General features: G+C 42.6%; 1 protein-coding gene across 2 annotated transcripts in view; it reads right to left on the bottom strand.

The window, feature by feature from the left end:
* Window positions 1-4,821: 4,821 nt before the first annotated feature.
* chata (choline O-acetyltransferase a) overlaps window positions 4,822-17,624 on the bottom strand; it is a 28,417-nt gene continuing 15,614 nt past the window's right edge. For both annotated transcript variants that reach the window (XM_078428274.1, XM_078428273.1), the window contains 8 exons: window positions 17,188-17,357; window positions 16,194-16,294; window positions 14,027-14,155; window positions 13,406-13,528; window positions 10,799-10,940; window positions 8,403-8,465; window positions 6,794-6,931; window positions 4,822-6,237 (listed from right to left, as the gene is read on the bottom strand). In XM_078428274.1, the coding sequence (XP_078284400.1) occupies window positions 5,965-6,237; window positions 6,794-6,931; window positions 8,403-8,465; window positions 10,799-10,940; window positions 13,406-13,528; window positions 14,027-14,155; window positions 16,194-16,294; window positions 17,188-17,357 (1,139 nt within the window). In that variant the 3' untranslated portion in view covers window positions 4,822-5,964. The remainder of the gene's footprint in view (window positions 6,238-6,793; window positions 6,932-8,402; window positions 8,466-10,798; window positions 10,941-13,405; window positions 13,529-14,026; window positions 14,156-16,193; window positions 16,295-17,187; window positions 17,358-17,624) is intronic.

The raw sequence follows: 17,624 nt of genomic DNA, 5'->3' as shown, positions 1-17,624 counted from the left end.
TTGCACATTCTGCCTGTGACCGCGTGGGTTTCCGTTGGGTGCTCTGGTTTCTTCCCACATCCCGAAGACGTGCATGTTTGTTGGGTTATTTGGTCTCTGTAAATTGCCCCTGATGTGGCCCCATAGCAGAAGCGTCCACGTCGCGGGGCTGGGAACTGGAAGTGTCCTGAGCTAATTCTGCTACCACCATCATCCATTGTACAAGTGATGGCTTCCACTGATTGTCGCCGGAAGCTTCCGCCCTTTTCAGGACGGACGATGACAGTGATGATGTAACATTTGAAACATAGAAGATGGACACGGAAGAAGAAGAAGTAGAAGCCCCTGATGTGAAGGGGAGTGGATGAGAAAATGGGATAACATACAACTAGTGTGATTGATGGTGGGTTTGTACTCGGTGGGCCAAAGACAATAGACAATAGGCAATAGGTACAGGAGGAGGCCATTCAGCCCACCGAGCCAGCACCGCCATTCAATGCGATCATGGCTGATCACTCTCAATCAGTACCCCGTTCCTGCCTTCTCCCCATACCCCCTCACTCCGCTATCCTTAAGAGCTCTATCCAGCTCTCTCTTGAAAGCATCCAATGAACTGGCCTCCACTGCCTTCTGAGGCAGAGAATTCCACACCTTCACCACTCTCTGACTGAAAAAGTTCTTCCTCATCTCCGTTCTAAATGGCCTACCCCTTATTCTTAAACTGTGGCCCCTTGTTCTGGACTCCCCCAACATTGGGAACATGTTTCCTGCCTCTAATGTGTCCAATCCCCTAATTATCTTATATGTTTCAATAAGATCCCCCCTCATCCTTCTAAATTCCAGTGTATACAAGCCTAATTGCTCCAGCCTTTCAACATACGACAGTCCCGCCATTCCGGGAATTAACTTAGTGAACCTACGCTGCACGCCCTCAATAGCAAGAATATCCTTCCTCAAATTTGGAGACCAAAACTGCACACAGTACTCCAGGCCCGGTACAACTGTAGAAGGACCTCTTTGCTCCTATACTCAACTCCTCTTGTTATGAAGGCCAACATTCCATTGGCTTTCTTCACTGCCTGTTTCAATTCTATGTCTCGAAACTAAACTCAACTAAACATACAAAAGTAGTTGAGGCAATATAAGTTGTAAGCATATACCAGTTCATGGCGTAGCAAGAAACCAATAGTTAGATATTAAAGAACAGCAACATTTACTGAACTAGAGAACCTGCAGGGAGCTTGGCTGGTTCAGTTATTAAATTAGCCAGAACAAAGGACCCAACTATCGAGCAAATGCACAGTGATTATGCAATGATGAGCTGGTATGGGTTGAGGGATGAGGTCTCCAAATTTGAGGAAGAATATTCTTGCTATTGAGGGCGTGCAGCGTAGATTTACTAGGTTAATTCCCGGAATGGCGGGACTGTCATATGTTGAAAGACTGGAGCGACTAGGCTTGTATACACTGGAATTTAGAAGGATGAGAGGGGATCTTATCGAAACGTTAGAGGCAGGAAACATGTTTCCAAAGTTTGGGGAGTCCAGAACAAGGGGCCACAGTTTAAGAATAAGGGGTAGGCCATTTAGAACTGAGATGAGGAAAAACTTTTTCAGAGAGTTGTGAATCTGTGGAATTCTCTGCCTCAGAAGGCAATGGAGGCCAATTCTCTGAATGCATTCAAGAGAGAGCTGGATAGAGCTCTTAAGGATAGCAGAGTCAGGGGGTATGGGGAGAAGGCAGGAACGGGGTACTGATTGAGAATGATCAGCCATGATCACATTGAATGGCGGTGCTGGCACAAAGGGCCGAAACGTCACCCATTCCTTCTTTCCAGAGATGCTGCCTGTCCTGCTGAGTTACTCCAGCATTTTGAGTCTATGGTGTAAATCAGCATCTGCAGTTCCTTCGTACAAATATCAATTTAAAATGATTCTATATGTCCAGTGCGGATGGAACTGATTTATAAGCCTAGGTTTGGACAAGTATAAATGACCAATGTACACAAAATCCTGTTTGGACCTTTGAAAAGATTTTATTTAATTGCTCGGTGCAATTGTTGATAGATAGAGCTCTTAAGAATAGCGGAGTCAGGGGGTATGGGGAGAAGGCAGGAATGGGGTACTGATTGAGAATGATCAGCCATGATCACATTGATTGGCGGTGCTGGCTTGAAGGGCCGAATGGCCTCCTCCTGCGTCTATTGTCTATTGTCTATTGATGTAGATGCAGTTATTAAATTTATTGCCTAACAAAAATACCTCAATAGAAGAATATTGAATTAGTTGGGTGAGACAAGAAAGTTTGTCAGAATGGAATGAGATAGGCTACACTAGGTTTTGAGTGTTGACCTTCACACACACACATACGCACACACGTGCACACACACATTCACACGCACACACACTCACAGAAAGAGAGCGAGAGAGAGAAAATTAGTTATGATTGTCATATAAATACCGACATTCAAAACTTTCCATCAGCTCTGTGTTTTTATAATGCTCATGAACAATATTCATATGTTTAAAAGCCAATCTCAAATAAATAGAATAACATAACATAAAACTGCTTTTTTTTTAGAAAATATTCTTTCTTGAAGGAAAATCTGGACTAGTTTACTGAAAAAGCAATGCTGTTCAATGTATTTATGATGTGGTTTGAGTAACTGAAGTGTTTTTATTCAAATCACTTTTCCTCAGTAAAATTAAGTTTTTACTTCCCAGTATTTATAATCTAACCTTTTTTTTTTAACCGAATCATAGAGTCATTGATAGAGTGATAGAGTGACAGTCACAGAGAGAGTGATGGAGGCAAAGAGCTGTACAGCACAGACTCAGGCAGACTAGATAGAGCTCTTAAGGATAGAGCTCTATCAGGGGGTACGGGGAGAAGGCAGGAACGGGGTACTGATTGAGAATGATCAGCATGATCACATTGAATGGTGGTGCTGGCTCGAAGGGCCGAATGGCCTCCTCCTGCACCTATTGTCTATTGTCTATTGACTGTTTGGCCCACTATGTCCATGCCGACCAAGTTGGTATACAGGGCTAGTCCCGTTTGTCTGGGCAATTGACCCATATCTCTCTAAACCCTTCCTAACCATCTATCTGTCCAAATGCCTATTAAAAGTCATAATTGTAACCACTTCTATCGCTTGTTCTGGCAAGGGAATTGAGGAATAGTGAAAGGCTTCGACAGAGTGGATGTGGAGAGGGTGTTTCCCCTGGTGGGCCAGTCTAGGACTCAGAATTAAAGGACATTCCTTTAGGAAGCAGATGAAGCAGAATTTCTTTAGTCAGAGGATGGTGAACCAGGGACCACAGTTTAAGAATAAGGGGTAGGCCATTTAGAACAGAGGAAAAACTTTTTCAGTCAGAGAGTTGTGAATCTGTGGAATTCTCTGCCTCAGAGGGCAGTGGAGGCCAATTCTCTGAATACATTCAAGAGAGAGCTAGATAGAGCTCTTAAGGATAGCGGAGTCAGGGGGTACGGGGAGAAAGCAGGAATGGGGTACTGATTGAGAATGATCAGCCATGATCACATTGAATGGCGGTTCTGGCTCGAAGGGCCGAATGGCCTACTCCTGCACCTATTGTCTATTGTCTATTGAATCTGTGGAATTCTTTGCTACAGAAGGCTGTGGAGGCAGTCAATGGATATTTTTAAGACAGAGATAGATAGGTTCTTGATTAGTATAGGTGTCAAGTGTTATGGGGAGAAAGAAGTAGAATGGAGATAGATGAGTTAGATCATCCATGATTGAATGGCGGAGTAGACTTGATGGGCCGAATGGCCTAATTCTGCTCCTATCACTTATGACCTGATGATAATTTCCAGTCTATATGTCTTACCTCCTATGGATTTGTTCTGTAGAAAATTATGTACACATTATTTATCTTCTTTCTTGCAAACACCTTTCCACTCTATTTAAATAAGTTCTGATTATTATCGAACGCAATGGCATAAATGTTAAAAGCAATATTTTTAATGGTGGCTAATGAAGAATCACTTTGGTTTCCCAGTCCCAGTTTTCATATGGCCACTGATGGGAATTTATAGCAAAGGAGTTTTTATAGCACTTGATTCTAATCAATTAAGAGTGATATTTTAAATCACAAAGTTGTCATATAAATTTACACTGACTTGTTCAGAAGCAGTGCTATTGAATAAAACATTTAAGTCTAAACTACATCTTAAATACTGGGCAACTCATCAAGAATTGTAGTGATAAATCTTCTGGACCAGTTTGATTACAGATAGAAATATAGAAAATGCAATCTCAAATAATTATTTCCAACCTTGCTGGTTGTTATTAGTGCTCTCTATTGCCACTTGTCTGCACTTTATAATATTTTAATGTATTCATCTAAATTCTTTATAAATAATTTTTATGACAATTCAGCTCGGTGAAAGTGTTTGTCATTTTCCAAATTATATTTTTAGTTGCATAGCTTTTTAACCTACTGTTGGAAACTGATTACTCTTTCTGTTTAACAACTGACTGGGATCTTCTGTTCTTTCATTCACCCTTCTACACTTATCATTTTTTAAGTCTTATTGAGACTTAGTAATTCCACATTGTAATACCACTTTATAATTCAGAAACAAACAAAATATATTAGATTTGCAAGGAAATGCAGATGCTGGTTTACCAAAAAAGACTCAAAATGCTGGAGTCGCTATGCACAGAGTCACAGAGTCAGTAGGTGAGGTAGCGTCTCTGGAGGACATGGATAAATGATATTTTGGGTCGGGACTCTTCTTCAGATTGCTCAGATATATTGGACCAAGATCATGACATGGTTTCTAGTACCATTTTATTTATGTTATGCATTGGTTCAAGAGACGAGGGAACTGATTTTGACACAGGATACAACAAACTGATTCCTCGTCTATTCTGAAATACATGATGGAGGAAGTTTTTGGTAGTTACAATATTCCTCCCTGAATTTACAGTATTTCATTAAATAACATGCGCAGTTGTTCCTATTGAACTTTTATGTGCTTTGTCCATAGAACCAATTCTAAACATCAAAGCAGCATCAACGTACAATATTTGTAAAGGACAATGAATATAATCTTTACAATCACACATGATAACTTACATTGAAATCATAAATAGATTGTCAGAAAATATAATATAATACCAAATACAACTTTCATCATTTTACATCATGTAATACAGAATCATATTTTCTTAATTCTCCATAAAAGTCATATATTATTTTGTTATATATTTTGCAAAATAAGTATATTTCATTGCATAATTATAATACTTTTAATAGGAGCAGATATCTTGAACAAAAATAGTTTCATCTGATTGCCATTTGGATATAGAATGCACCACTGACTCGAACATAATAATTTATAGACTACACACAACATATGCCATGATTCTACAGGGAGGGCTAGACTGTCAGAGCTGCTTTTAAGAAGTACACTACAATAGATTGCACAAAAATACTTCTAGAAAGGCTTAAACCAGGACAGGTTAAACATTTATGTTGAGGGTTTGCAACACAACACAAATTTGAACACACAGCAACTTTTACATTCAACATCATTGGGATTTCTTGCTGATGGTGATATAAAGCTGTTGTCTGCCTTTTAAAATTATGTAAATACAACATCACAAAACAGGTCCACCAGGAAACAAAATGCATATGTCACACAAGGATATGGATTCGATGGCACAAATATCAATACCAATAATGCAAAAATATATTTGACAGATCTATGTATCAAGAGCTTATGTACAGAACATACATTTCTATTTTCCACATGACTAACACCGTGTTACAGCAGACTAATGGTACATTTAACTTCTTTATATTCACTTCAGTCACCATGTGCAAACAATAATGAGTTGATATGCCACCAGGTTACTTGCAGGCTTCAAACTAATACCAATTTACACAACTCTATTCTTTGGCATAGAGAAATGATCACTTGACCATTTCACAGTTTAACCCGGTCTGCAGACTTTTATTGCCGTGATTTTCTTCCATTTTGAGTGCTGTATGTTGCATTCGCCAGAAAGCACTGCTTGGCCTTGGTGTTGTACTTCACACACAGGTCTTTCATCTCTTTGAAACTCTTCTCCACAGCTTTTGCAAACGTGGCTGAAGAGGTCTCCTTGCAATTATTGAAGGAGGAGATGCAGAAGGTAATCTGATCCAAACGTGGATTGTAAGCAACACCGTAACCATCCGGAACTACAGGACCGTAAAACAGAAATCCATCCATTGTGGTTGGTACCTGTGGAGGAACGAAAATTGGGGTTTTTGAGATATGTAGAGATCTGCACTGCACTGCATCAAGGGATTGTAGAAGCAGCTACAATAGCAATGTTCATGGGGCATGTGGACAAACACCTGAAAGGGCAGGGAACAAAGGGATGTAGACCTTATGGAAGCAGGTGAGATTAGTTGAATTTGGTCAGTGCACACATGCCGGGCCAAAGGGCCTGTTCCTGTGCTGTGCTTTCCCATATTTATTTATAACCACCCCTTGCTGCCCAGTTTGCCTCTATGCAAAGGTGATTAACATTCAACCAAAGTGCAATGGGCTTGGCAGTCCACACTCATCCACAAACACCCATTTCTTTTGCACTGATCCTACCTTTTCCCATTTTATTCTTTCCACATTTCCCATCAGTTCCCTCAGGATTCTACCACTCATTTCCACCCCAGGGACGATTCACAGCGGACAATTAACCCTCCACGCTGCACTTCCTTGGGATGCGGGAGGACAATGGAAAGCCTGCAAACACCACCCAGAGAATGCTGGAGAGTAGGAGTGTGCGAGCAATGACCTGGCTGGTGGAGAGGAGGAAATTGTTGCTCATCAGGTATGTTTTATCAGTGAATAGTTTCGGTAAATCCATCTGTAGTTCTTTCGCCATCTCCTGCAGTCCAAGTAAGTGATTGTCAATTGCCATTCCCGTAATAGTCTGGAACATAGACCAAAATTGGAAAATAGTTATTTAATATAAAGTAATATCAAATATAAACTCAAGGGCCTTGATTGTGAATGCTGTCTAGTATAAGAGAGTCGTTCATCCACGCGTACCATCTCCTTAATGCTGATGCCGTTTGTAGGTGATGTGAATGATACTGGAGGCTTTACAAAGGCCCGTTTGTGATGGTGAAGCCTTTTGATTTGAAGAAACCACCAACATAAGTTAAATGTAGTTCTTCACAAATTTACATTCTTTATTTTGGAACCAAGTTAAACATGTCACCCAGTTGTGTTTTCAACTGCTAACAATTTGTAACATTGACTATCAGAGACTTGAATTATTACTGAGAAATAGATTGTGCACCATCGAGACTAGCCCTGACCTTCCCATCCCGGCTGACTTTGACATTCTGCCCAACATGCGCCTGAAGTCCCGCAAACCGGAGTCTGTACGGAGTTTGTACGTTCTCCCCGTGACCTGCGTGGGTTTTCTCCGAGATCTTCGGTTTCCTCCCACACTCCAAAGACGTACAGGTTTGCAAGTTAATTGGCTAGGCAAATGTAAAAATTGTCCCTAGTGGGTGTAGGATAGTGTTAATGTGCGGGAATCGCTGGGCGGCGCGGACCCGATGGGCCGAAGGGCCTGTTTCCGCACTGTATCTCTAAATCTCTCTAAATCAAACCCTTCTGGACTTCAGCCAAATCCCTGGAAGACTTTGACCCCAAGACTGAGTGGTGCAGAGCCTGGAAAGATGCCAACAACGGAGAGGTGATCACAGACCCCACAGTGAAACCACCGGGATTTGACCTCCATCGCAAGCAATGGCTGACCCTGAACAGGATCCGCACCCTCCATGCAAGAACAGCCCATCACATGCACAAGTGGAGGATGACAGACAGCTCTGCTTGCGACTGCGGATATCCAGACCAGACCATCCCACACATTGTGAATGACTGCTCACTGAGGCTTTTCCCTGAAGGCAACAAGGCCATCCACCCAGCAACTGCTGCTGCCTTGGCCTGGATGTCTACCCTTGACCTACAACTTTAGGCTGTGCGCGCCACACGCAAGAGAGAGACTGAGAAATAGATATCACATTTTCTGCCCCTAAATTACATATGCCTTAAAATAGAATCATCTGTGAATGTAAAACTGCTGAGCCTTAATAAATTGAAACATTGACACAGGAACTAGTCCTACCATTGTCATAATATTTTAAAATATGGATTTTTTTTCCCTTGCCTTCAGATCATAAATAACACTCTTTGCTTTCCTGCTGCAGAATGATATGAAAAATTAAAAACTGGAAGATAATTTATTGAACAACTCATGAAAGTACTTTGCTCCACTTACGGCCTCACTGTTAATGTAACTAATTAATTAATTAGACGATGAAAGACATAATCAATAAAACTTTTAATTTGCTAATGCAGCATTTGAAACTGAAATTATTTCCACTTACTTGAACAGTGTAATTAATCTGTGCATCGACTGCAGCCCAGAGAAGCTCCATCTTCTTTGAGTCCTGAATCCAAAGGAGGTTAGTATCAGATATAAGCTTGCAGAAGTGTGTAATACAAAGACTCCACCTCCCCACCTTCTTCTACTTAAACATGCACCATTTCACTCAGTTGTCGGGGTACACAATCTCACTCATGTTTGTCTTTCACCTATTTGTGTTATTTTCTTCATTCAATAGACAATAGACAATAGGTGCAGGAGTAGGCCATTCGGCCCTTCGAGCCAGCACTGCCATTCAATGTGATCATGGCTGATCATTCACAATCAGTACCCCGTTCTTGCCTTTCTCCCCATACCCCCTGACTCCACCATCTCTAAGAGCTCTATCCAGCTCTCTCTTGAAACCATCTGGAGACTTGGCCTCCACTGCCTTCTGAGGCAGAGAATTTCACAGATGTACAACTCTCTGGCTGAAAAAGCAATGCACTGGAATTCATTGCCGCAGGCAGCTATGGAGGCCAAGTCTATGAATATTTTTAAGGTGGTAATTGACAGATTCTTGATTAGTGCAGGTGTTAGGGGTTAAGGGGAGAAAGCAGAAGAATGGGGTTGACAGGGGAAGAAAATCAGCCATGACTGAATGGCGGAGTAGACTCGATGGGCCAAATGGCCTAATTCTGCTCCCAGAAATAGAATGGTATGTTGGCGAATGGTATGTTGGCATTCATAGCAAAAGGATTTGAGTTTAGGAGCAGGGAGGTTCTGCTGCAGTTGTACAGGGCCTTGGTGAGACCGCACCTGGAGTATTGTGTGCAGTTTTGGTCTCCTAACCTGAGGAAAGACGTTCTTGCCTTAGAGGGAGTACAGAGAAGGTTCACTAGATTGATCCCTGGGATGGCGGGACTTTCATATGAAGAAAGATTGGATAGACTCGGCTTGTACTCGCTGGAATTTAGAAGACTGAGGGGGGATCTTATAGAAACATATAAAATTATTAAGGGGTTGGAGAGGCTAGATGCGGGAAGATTGTTCCCGATGTTGGGGGAGTCCAGAACCAGGGGTCACAGCTTAAGGATAAGGGGGAAGTCTTTTAGGACCGAGATGAGAAAAAATTTCTTCACACAGAGAGTGGTGAGTCTGTGGAATTCTCTGCCACAGAAGGTAGTTGATGCCAGTTCATTGGCTATATTTAAGAGGGAGTTAGATGTGGCCCTTTTTGCTAAAGGGATCAGGGGGTATGGAGAGAAGGCAGGTACAGGTTACTGAGCTGGATGATCAGCCATGATCATATTGAATGGCGGAGTAGACTCGAAGGGCCGAATGGCCTACTCCTGCACCTATTTTCTATGTTTCTATGTTTCTATGGTAGACGTAGATCCAATAGCAATGTTCATGGGGCATTTAGACAGACACCTGAAAGGGCAGGGAACAGAGGGATGCAAACCTTATGGAAGCAGGTGAGATTAGTTGAATTTGGTCAGTGCAGATATGCCGTGCTAAAGGGCCTGTTCCTGTGCTGTGCTTTTCCATATTTATTTATAACCACCCCTTGCTGCCCAGTTTGTTTCAAGGCAAAGGTGATTGACAGTCGACCAAAGTGCAATGGGCTTGGTATCACCTTTAAAAGGAAAATCTCTTTTTCTGAAGGATATCAATGAACATAATGGGTTTCAAGAACTCTGGATTTTTCGTAAACAAACTTACAAGTTTTGATTTGCCAGCCACCGTGGTGGGATTTGAACCCTTGGCTCCAAATTAACAGCCTCTGTCACTCGAAATTACTCCAGTAATGCAATCACTATAGCGTTTTATGAGCACTCCTCTGCATAGGCAGAGTCTTATCATAGCAGTGACTGGAATAAATCAACATATTTCCCACAGAATTTAGATACCGCAGTACCACAGTATCGAAAAAATGGCAATGGATAACATGACAGAAAAATTATCAAACAGGAAGAAATTCTGATATGCATAGGACAAAATATATTTATGGGGGTAAGCAGAAAAATGAAGACTGTTTCAACCTAGTTCATGTGATGGGTGATATTAATATTCAAGTGCCTAATGCAAAGCATCTTGCTCTCTCCTATCTTTGCAGAAGAATTTGAACTGCCATTGGAAAACATGGCTGTGAGTGGAATCACACACAAACAGGGAAAGCCTGCACAGATCTAAGGTAGACAACAAGTGCTGGAGTAACTCAGTGGGTCAGGCAGCATCTCTGGAGAGAAGGAATGGGCGACGTTTCGGGTCGAGACCCGTCTTCAGACTGCACAGGTCAGTTCCCTATGGTGAGAGGGGGTAGTGGGCAGGATAGCAGAAAGGGGAAGAAGTCATTGTCTACTATCAAGAAAGAAAGTCTGGCAAATGAGAGTCGAGAACAGAGAGAAGACCCACTGAGATTGAAGTTCTTCCATCTATCATTCCTTTTGCAAAATCAAGTGCCTCTTTTGTTGCTGAGCGGATATTATCAACTCTTCCTTCCTGGAAGCAGCGTACAGAGGCACTTTCGTAAGAGTGCACCAGTCTTCCATGACACCTGGAAAAATAAAATGCTTTTTCGTGAAATCATTTTTTAAGTAAAAGGCAACATCCTTATGGAAAACAATGGAAAGCCGTAGAACCAAAACTACGGTGAACATTAAGCAGGATTATTTTGGGGAAAAAAAGGTGGACAACAGGATAAGGATACATACAAACTGGTAGAAACGGGCTGGAAAAGAGGTAGAGTATTTATCTTAAGAATTAATTTATGGAAGAGAAACAATGAAGCAGACAGAACAAACCTTGGCTGCAATTAGTTAAACTAATTATTCACAAAATGCTGGAGTAACTCAGCAGGTCAGGCAGCATCTCGGGAGAGAAGGAATGGGCGATGTTTCGGGTCGAGACCCTTCTTCAGTCTGAAGAAGGGTCTCGACCCGAAACGTCACCCATTCCTTCTCTCCCGAGATGCAGCCTGACCTGCTGAGTTACTCCAGCATTTTGTGAATAAATACCTTCGATTTGTACCAGCATCTGCAGTTATTTTCTTATACTAGTTAAACTAATTAGTTCATGGATGGCTAGGTTATGTCAGATATTTAATGATAATTGTTTGCACAATAACTGATGCAACAAATGATGAAGGCACAGGAGACTGCAGATGCTGGAATCCTGAGCAGAAAAACAAACTGCTGAAGGAACGTCAGGGAGCGTTAATGGAGAGGAAATGGACAGACGATGTTTTGGGTCAAACTGAAGAAGAGTCCCGACTCGAAAACCTCGTCCATCTATTTCCCTCTGCAGATGCTGCCTGTCTCTCTGGGTTCTCCCAGCCATTTGTTTTGTGCTCGTGTAACAAATGATGTCTGGATACATCCACTGTAGCAAGAGCCTCATAGCCTGCATAAACATTACGGAGGCATGCACCATAAAGAAACTTAAATTAGATGGCTTGCATCCAAGAATCTTCAAGGCAAAGTGCGAGGAAGGAGTAAGAAAAAAAAAGTGTCTTCAAGATTGGGGAAGAGAGAAAGGTAGTTTGACACGTCTTTGAATTTGAGAATGCAATTGATCAAGAGTGTTTTATTGTCAAATGGCCCAAAACAGAACAATACAATTCTTACGTGTAGCAGCACAACAGATATGTAAACATAGTACTCTGTAAAGCCAATAGTAAACAACAGAATTGTTCAGTATATATATATATATATATATATATATCCAGTCAATGTAAATGCCCAGTGATAATCCTGCTAAGGCACACCAAACATTCTTGCTGATAAACAGATTGGCCCTGCCATCTTCCCATGCTTGTACTCACTAGATATTTCTGCAGAATACTTATCTTGCTAGCCTTGAACGTTAGCTCCATGGCTTGGTTCAATGCTCTGGTCAATGCTCATTGACCTGAAGTCACTGGAGACTTTAAAGTGAGAGGGGAAAGATTTAAAAGAGATCTGAGGGGCAATTTCTTCACCGAGAGAGTGGTAACATTTGGAAAGAGTTATCTGAGAAGGTTGTAGCACCAAGTGCAATATTGATGTTTAAAAGACATTTAGACCTCCAGAGAGGTTGCAGGGAAACCCGATAGAAGTTTGTAAAATTATGAGAGGCATAGAGAGGGTAGACAGACCTTTTTCCCAGGATAGAAATATCAAATATTGGAGAGCATAGCTTTAAGGTGAGAGGGAAAAGTTTAAAGGAGATGCGCGGGGTGACATTTTTACAAAGGGGGTGATGAGTGCCAGGAATGTGCTGTCGAGGGTGGTGGTTCAAGCAGATAAGATGGTGGTATCAAAGAGCGTTTTGGATAGGCACATGGATTTCCAGGGCATGGAGGGATATGGATTATGTGCAGGTAGATAAGAGATGGTCCTGGCATTATGTTTGGCACAGGCATTGCAGGCCAATGGGCCTGTTCATGTGCTGTACTGTACTATGTTCGATGATAGGTGCATAGATAGGAAAGGTTTAGAGGGAAGATAGACACAAAATGCTGGGGTTACTCAGCAGGGCAGGCGGCATCTCTGGAGAGAAGGAATGGGTGACGTTATGGGTCGAGACCCTTCTTCAGACACTTGAAGGTTTAGACGGATATGGGTCAAACGCAGGCAAATAGGGCAAGCTCAGATAAAACCTGATTGTAATGGACAAGTTCAGTTAAAGGGCCTGTTCCGTGCTCTATGACTCTTTAAGCAAAATAACAACAAAAAGTGAAAGACCATGTTGTCTGTTGTACTGGCAGTAAATGAGCAGCCTCATCTTTTGGAAAGAAAATAAATCAAGGAAGAATAGTTTTATTTGCAGCTTATTTTGAGCGATGGGGAAGGTATTCAGAAATAATGTGTGTAAGAAATCAAATACATTTGACAGAGGCATGATTATACATTGACATGATTGGTGAGAAGAAGAACTTTGATTAATCCAAACAAGCCATGCCATTTATATTTTTTCTTACACTCAGTAAGAGGAGTATTGATGGAGGGTTAATAAAGCTCCAGACACACTACACAAACTCACCTATAAAAAGACAGCTGCAAACCAACCTGGATAAAGGCATCAGGGCTCATCTTCTGTTTCTTGATAAAGTCTTTACCAAGAACTTTCAGCCGATATACGTTTAGGTCAGTGTTTTCTATCAACCTGATAAAATGGAACGTTACTAGACTCTAAGTTGCATTTAACATTACAGACTCAATTATAACAAATTAGCAATTGTGGAAATCATCACCCGGGTAATGACAAAATGAACAAACTAACTTAAAGACAGTGCTAATTACAATTTAGTTTAGTTTATAGATACAGCATGGAAATAGGCCCACTGAGTCCGCGCTGACCAGCGATTACCCCAGTTCTATGTTATCCCACTTTCTCATCCACTCCCACCACACAAGGGGCAATTTACAGAGGCTGATTAACCTGCAAGCCCTTGTGTCTTTGGGGTTTGGGAGGAAACCGGAGCACCCGGAGAAAACCCATTCGGTCACAGTGAGAACGTGTAAACTCCACACAGACAGCACCTACGGTCAGGATGGAACCCGGGTGTCTGGCGTTGTGAAGAGGCAGCTCTACCAGCTGTGCCACTGTTCCACTCTTCACGACTAAATTCTCGTTTAATATCAGTTCGAATCTGCGGCCTACCTTTGAAGTTTATCAGCTGCTGAGGCTAAGCATCTGTGAATCTCGGGGCCACACTGCCATTTCAGTCTTCGAGGAGAAGGCAGCTCACACAGACAGTCTGCTCTGGGCGGCTTCCTTGCTGTCTCTTTACTGGAAAATGGATCACATGTATTTAAAATACTCAGAACTAGTAGTCTAAAATACAATACAAACAAGCTAGTGATCTTGAAGACACAGGTTGAAGGTATCACAAAATGCTAGAGTAACTCAGCAGGTCAGGCAGCATCTAGGAGAGAGGGAATGGGTGACGTTTCAGGTCGAGACCGTTCTCCAGTCTGAAGAAGAGTCTCGACCCGAAACGTCACCCATTCCCTCTCTCCTAGATGCTGCCTGACCTGCTGAGTTACTCCAGCATTTTGTGATACCTTCGATTTGTACCAGCATCTGCAGTTATTTTCCTATGGAGACACAGGTTACATCTTACAACAGCAGCTGTTGTATTTCAGTTCAGTTTGATGACGGAATGAAAAGAAGGGGAGGCAGTGAGTAAGGATGAGGGAGTAACATGACATCAGGTGTGACATGGATGGTGACACATGGATGCACAGCTGTGCTGCCAAAATCTGCAGAGTTAGTATGTACAGTCATAGAGTGATATAGCATGAAAACAGGCCCTTCAGCCCAACTTGCCCACACCGGTCAACATGTCCCAGCTACACTAGTCATAGAGTGATATAGCGTGGAAACAGGCCCTTCAGCCCAACTTGCCCACACCAGCCAACATGTCCCAGCTACACTAGTCATAGAGTGATATAGCGTGGAAACAGGCCCTTCAGCCCAACTTGCCCACACCAGCCAACATGTCCCAGCTACACTAGTCCCACCTGCCTGTGTTTGGTCCACATCCCTCCATGTACCTGTCCAAATGCTTCTTAAACGTTGGGATAGTTCGTGATTGTAGAACTGGCAGATTGTTAGTACATCCCTTTTGGAAGCTTTGCTGTCTTTACCTGGTCAGACACAAACAAGAAGTCCCCAGTTTACGACAGGGTTAAGTTCTTGAAAGCAGTTTGTAATTTGGGAATGAATAGGAAACAGCTGTGGTGGGAGAGCTAGCAGGCGCGGGAAGAATGGCCACCAGCCAGTCTCACTGATTCATGAGTGAGTCTCCTCATCCACTCCCAGCTCTACTCGGCTCCACCCAGCCCCCAATCGTTGTTGCTGGGGGGTTGGTGCTGGGGGGGAAGAGAAGGCATTTGGAAATGCCCCCTTCTCACCCGGCATAGGGCGGCTGCAACCCCTTCAGTGGTCGGCAAATCCTCCCCCGTCCACTCTCCAAAGCTCTAGTTTGTACTTACAGCGTGTCACTAAGTCGGGCATTCGTAACCTAGGGAGCATCTAGACGTGACTCCAAAACTCAAAGACAAGTTGACTAGGAACTGTCTACCAAATTGGCCTGTGTCCACTTAGAGTGTGGGAACTGCAGACCCTGTGTGACCACAGGCAATGTGGGAACTGGGGTCCCTGTGTGACCACAGGCAGTGTGGGAACTGGGGTCCCTGTGTGTTCAGAGGGAGTGGGACAACTAAAACCCCAATTCGTCAAAGGGAGAATGGGATCTGGGGCTGCAGTGTGGTTAGAAGGAGTATAAGCACCAAGGTCCCCGTGCATTAAAGAGAGCATGGGAATGGGGCCCCAGTATAGCTTTGGACACATGAGAATGGGGCCCCAGTATAGCATTGGACACATGGGAATGTGGCCCTAGTATGGCGTTGGATACATGCAAATAGGTCCCCAGTATACCAATGGAAGCATGGTAATGGGGCCCAACAGTATCAAAGAGAGCAAGGGAATGGGAAAATCCCGAGTTTAAAAGTTGCATGGCAATAATAGATGCCAAATCATAGAAATTTCCAAGCAACTTGATAACAGATCATCAGAGTTTCACACCAGGAGTTGAATAAATCACGGCTTCCAGGATGTTTTCTGTGCAATACGGCACCTTTATTCTGAAAGGGAAATGCTGGCAAAACAAATTTCTTGTTAAAAGATGTTCTGCTCCTTTAGAAACGGATTCTTGCATCCCCATTGCCCATCTATGCTCTCTCTTGTAAACAGCAAATCCTTTCCTGAGTTTGATTTTTATGAAACAAGGATGAGTACAAATAGCCAGAAAATGATAACGTACATGTAGCAAAGTAGATGTTCGACACACTGTACAACAGCAATCCCTTCTGCTGGTGAATGCTCATAAACCAGACCACACAATCCATCTGCTCCAACAATAAACTGCGGGAATAAATGGAAATAAATCATTTTGTAATTCTGTTATTCTGGGGGTAATTCTAAAGTTCAAAAGTAAAGCGTGTACTGAAATGCCTTCTGTCAAGAGTCCATTGTGCAGTTTTTCTTGATAATTGTACCGATAAGATATTAAACCATATAACAGGCTTATTTATTTTGCATTGGCTGGTATTGACAAAACATAGAGGCAGCAGCTTTAACCAGGGGTTCTCTCATGAAGTAGCGGTTTTCAATTCATGGGGTGATAGGAAAACATATACCATGTAAAGGATTTCCCATAGCCAAATGTTTGTTCAAGCAATGTTGGGTTAATTGAATTGAGTGGAAGATACAGCTGGGAATAGGCTCTTCGGCCCACCGAGTCCATACCAACCACAGACCACCTCTTCACACTAGTTCTATATTATCCCACTTTTGCACCCACTGAATTACCAGGATAATATTTTTAAACATTACAAAAAATTTATTTTTTACTTTTTTCATAGAAACATAGAAACATAGAAAATAGGTGCAGGAGGAGGCCATTTGGCCCTTCAAGCCAGCACCGCCATTCATTGTGATCATGGCTGATCATCCACAATCAGTAACCCATGCCTGCCTTCTCCCCATATCCCTTGATTCCGCTAGCCCCAAGAGTTCTATCTAACTCTCTTTTAAATTCATCCAGTGAATTGGCCTCCACTGCCTTTTGTGGCAGAGAATTCCACAAATTCACAACTCTCTGGGTGAAAAGGTTTCTTCTCACCTCAGTTTTAAATGGCTTCCACCATATATTCTTAGATTGTGTGGCCCCTGGTTCTGGACGCGCCCAACATTGGGAACATTAGAGAAATACTTCTTCAATGAAACTCAATTTATTGTCACCACATGCCCATTACCTGCATAGTTTTATCATACCACCGATTTGCACCGTTTTTATGCCAACCATTGCCATGCATCATCTGCAGAGCCATATTTAGATCAGTCAGTTCAACGTCAATTGGTTCATCCAAGCAAAGCAGAAATATGCCACGTTCAATGGCATTCAGAGAGTCTCGGTTGGATGAATCTGCAAGAGGAAGCATGGACCAAGTTGACCCGGGCAACAGATTTTCAGGACTGTATTGAAGTTTAGGTTAGTTTAGAGATACAGCGTGGAAACAAGCCCTTCGGCCCACCGAGTCCATGTCAACCAGCGATCACCACATAGACTACCACTATCCTGCACACTAGGGACAATTTAACATTTTACCAAAGCCAATTAACCTACAAACCTGCACGACTTTGGAGTGTGGGAGGAAACCGGAGCACCCGGAGAAAACCCATGCGGTTACGG

Source organism: Rhinoraja longicauda, chromosome 35, assembly GCF_053455715.1.
Source record: "Rhinoraja longicauda isolate Sanriku21f chromosome 35, sRhiLon1.1, whole genome shotgun sequence".
In the NCBI taxonomy this organism is placed as follows: domain Eukaryota; kingdom Metazoa; phylum Chordata; class Chondrichthyes; order Rajiformes; family Arhynchobatidae; genus Rhinoraja; species Rhinoraja longicauda.
The sequence above is the reverse complement of the archived record's forward strand: the minus strand, read 5'-3'. Positions and strand labels throughout refer to the sequence as shown.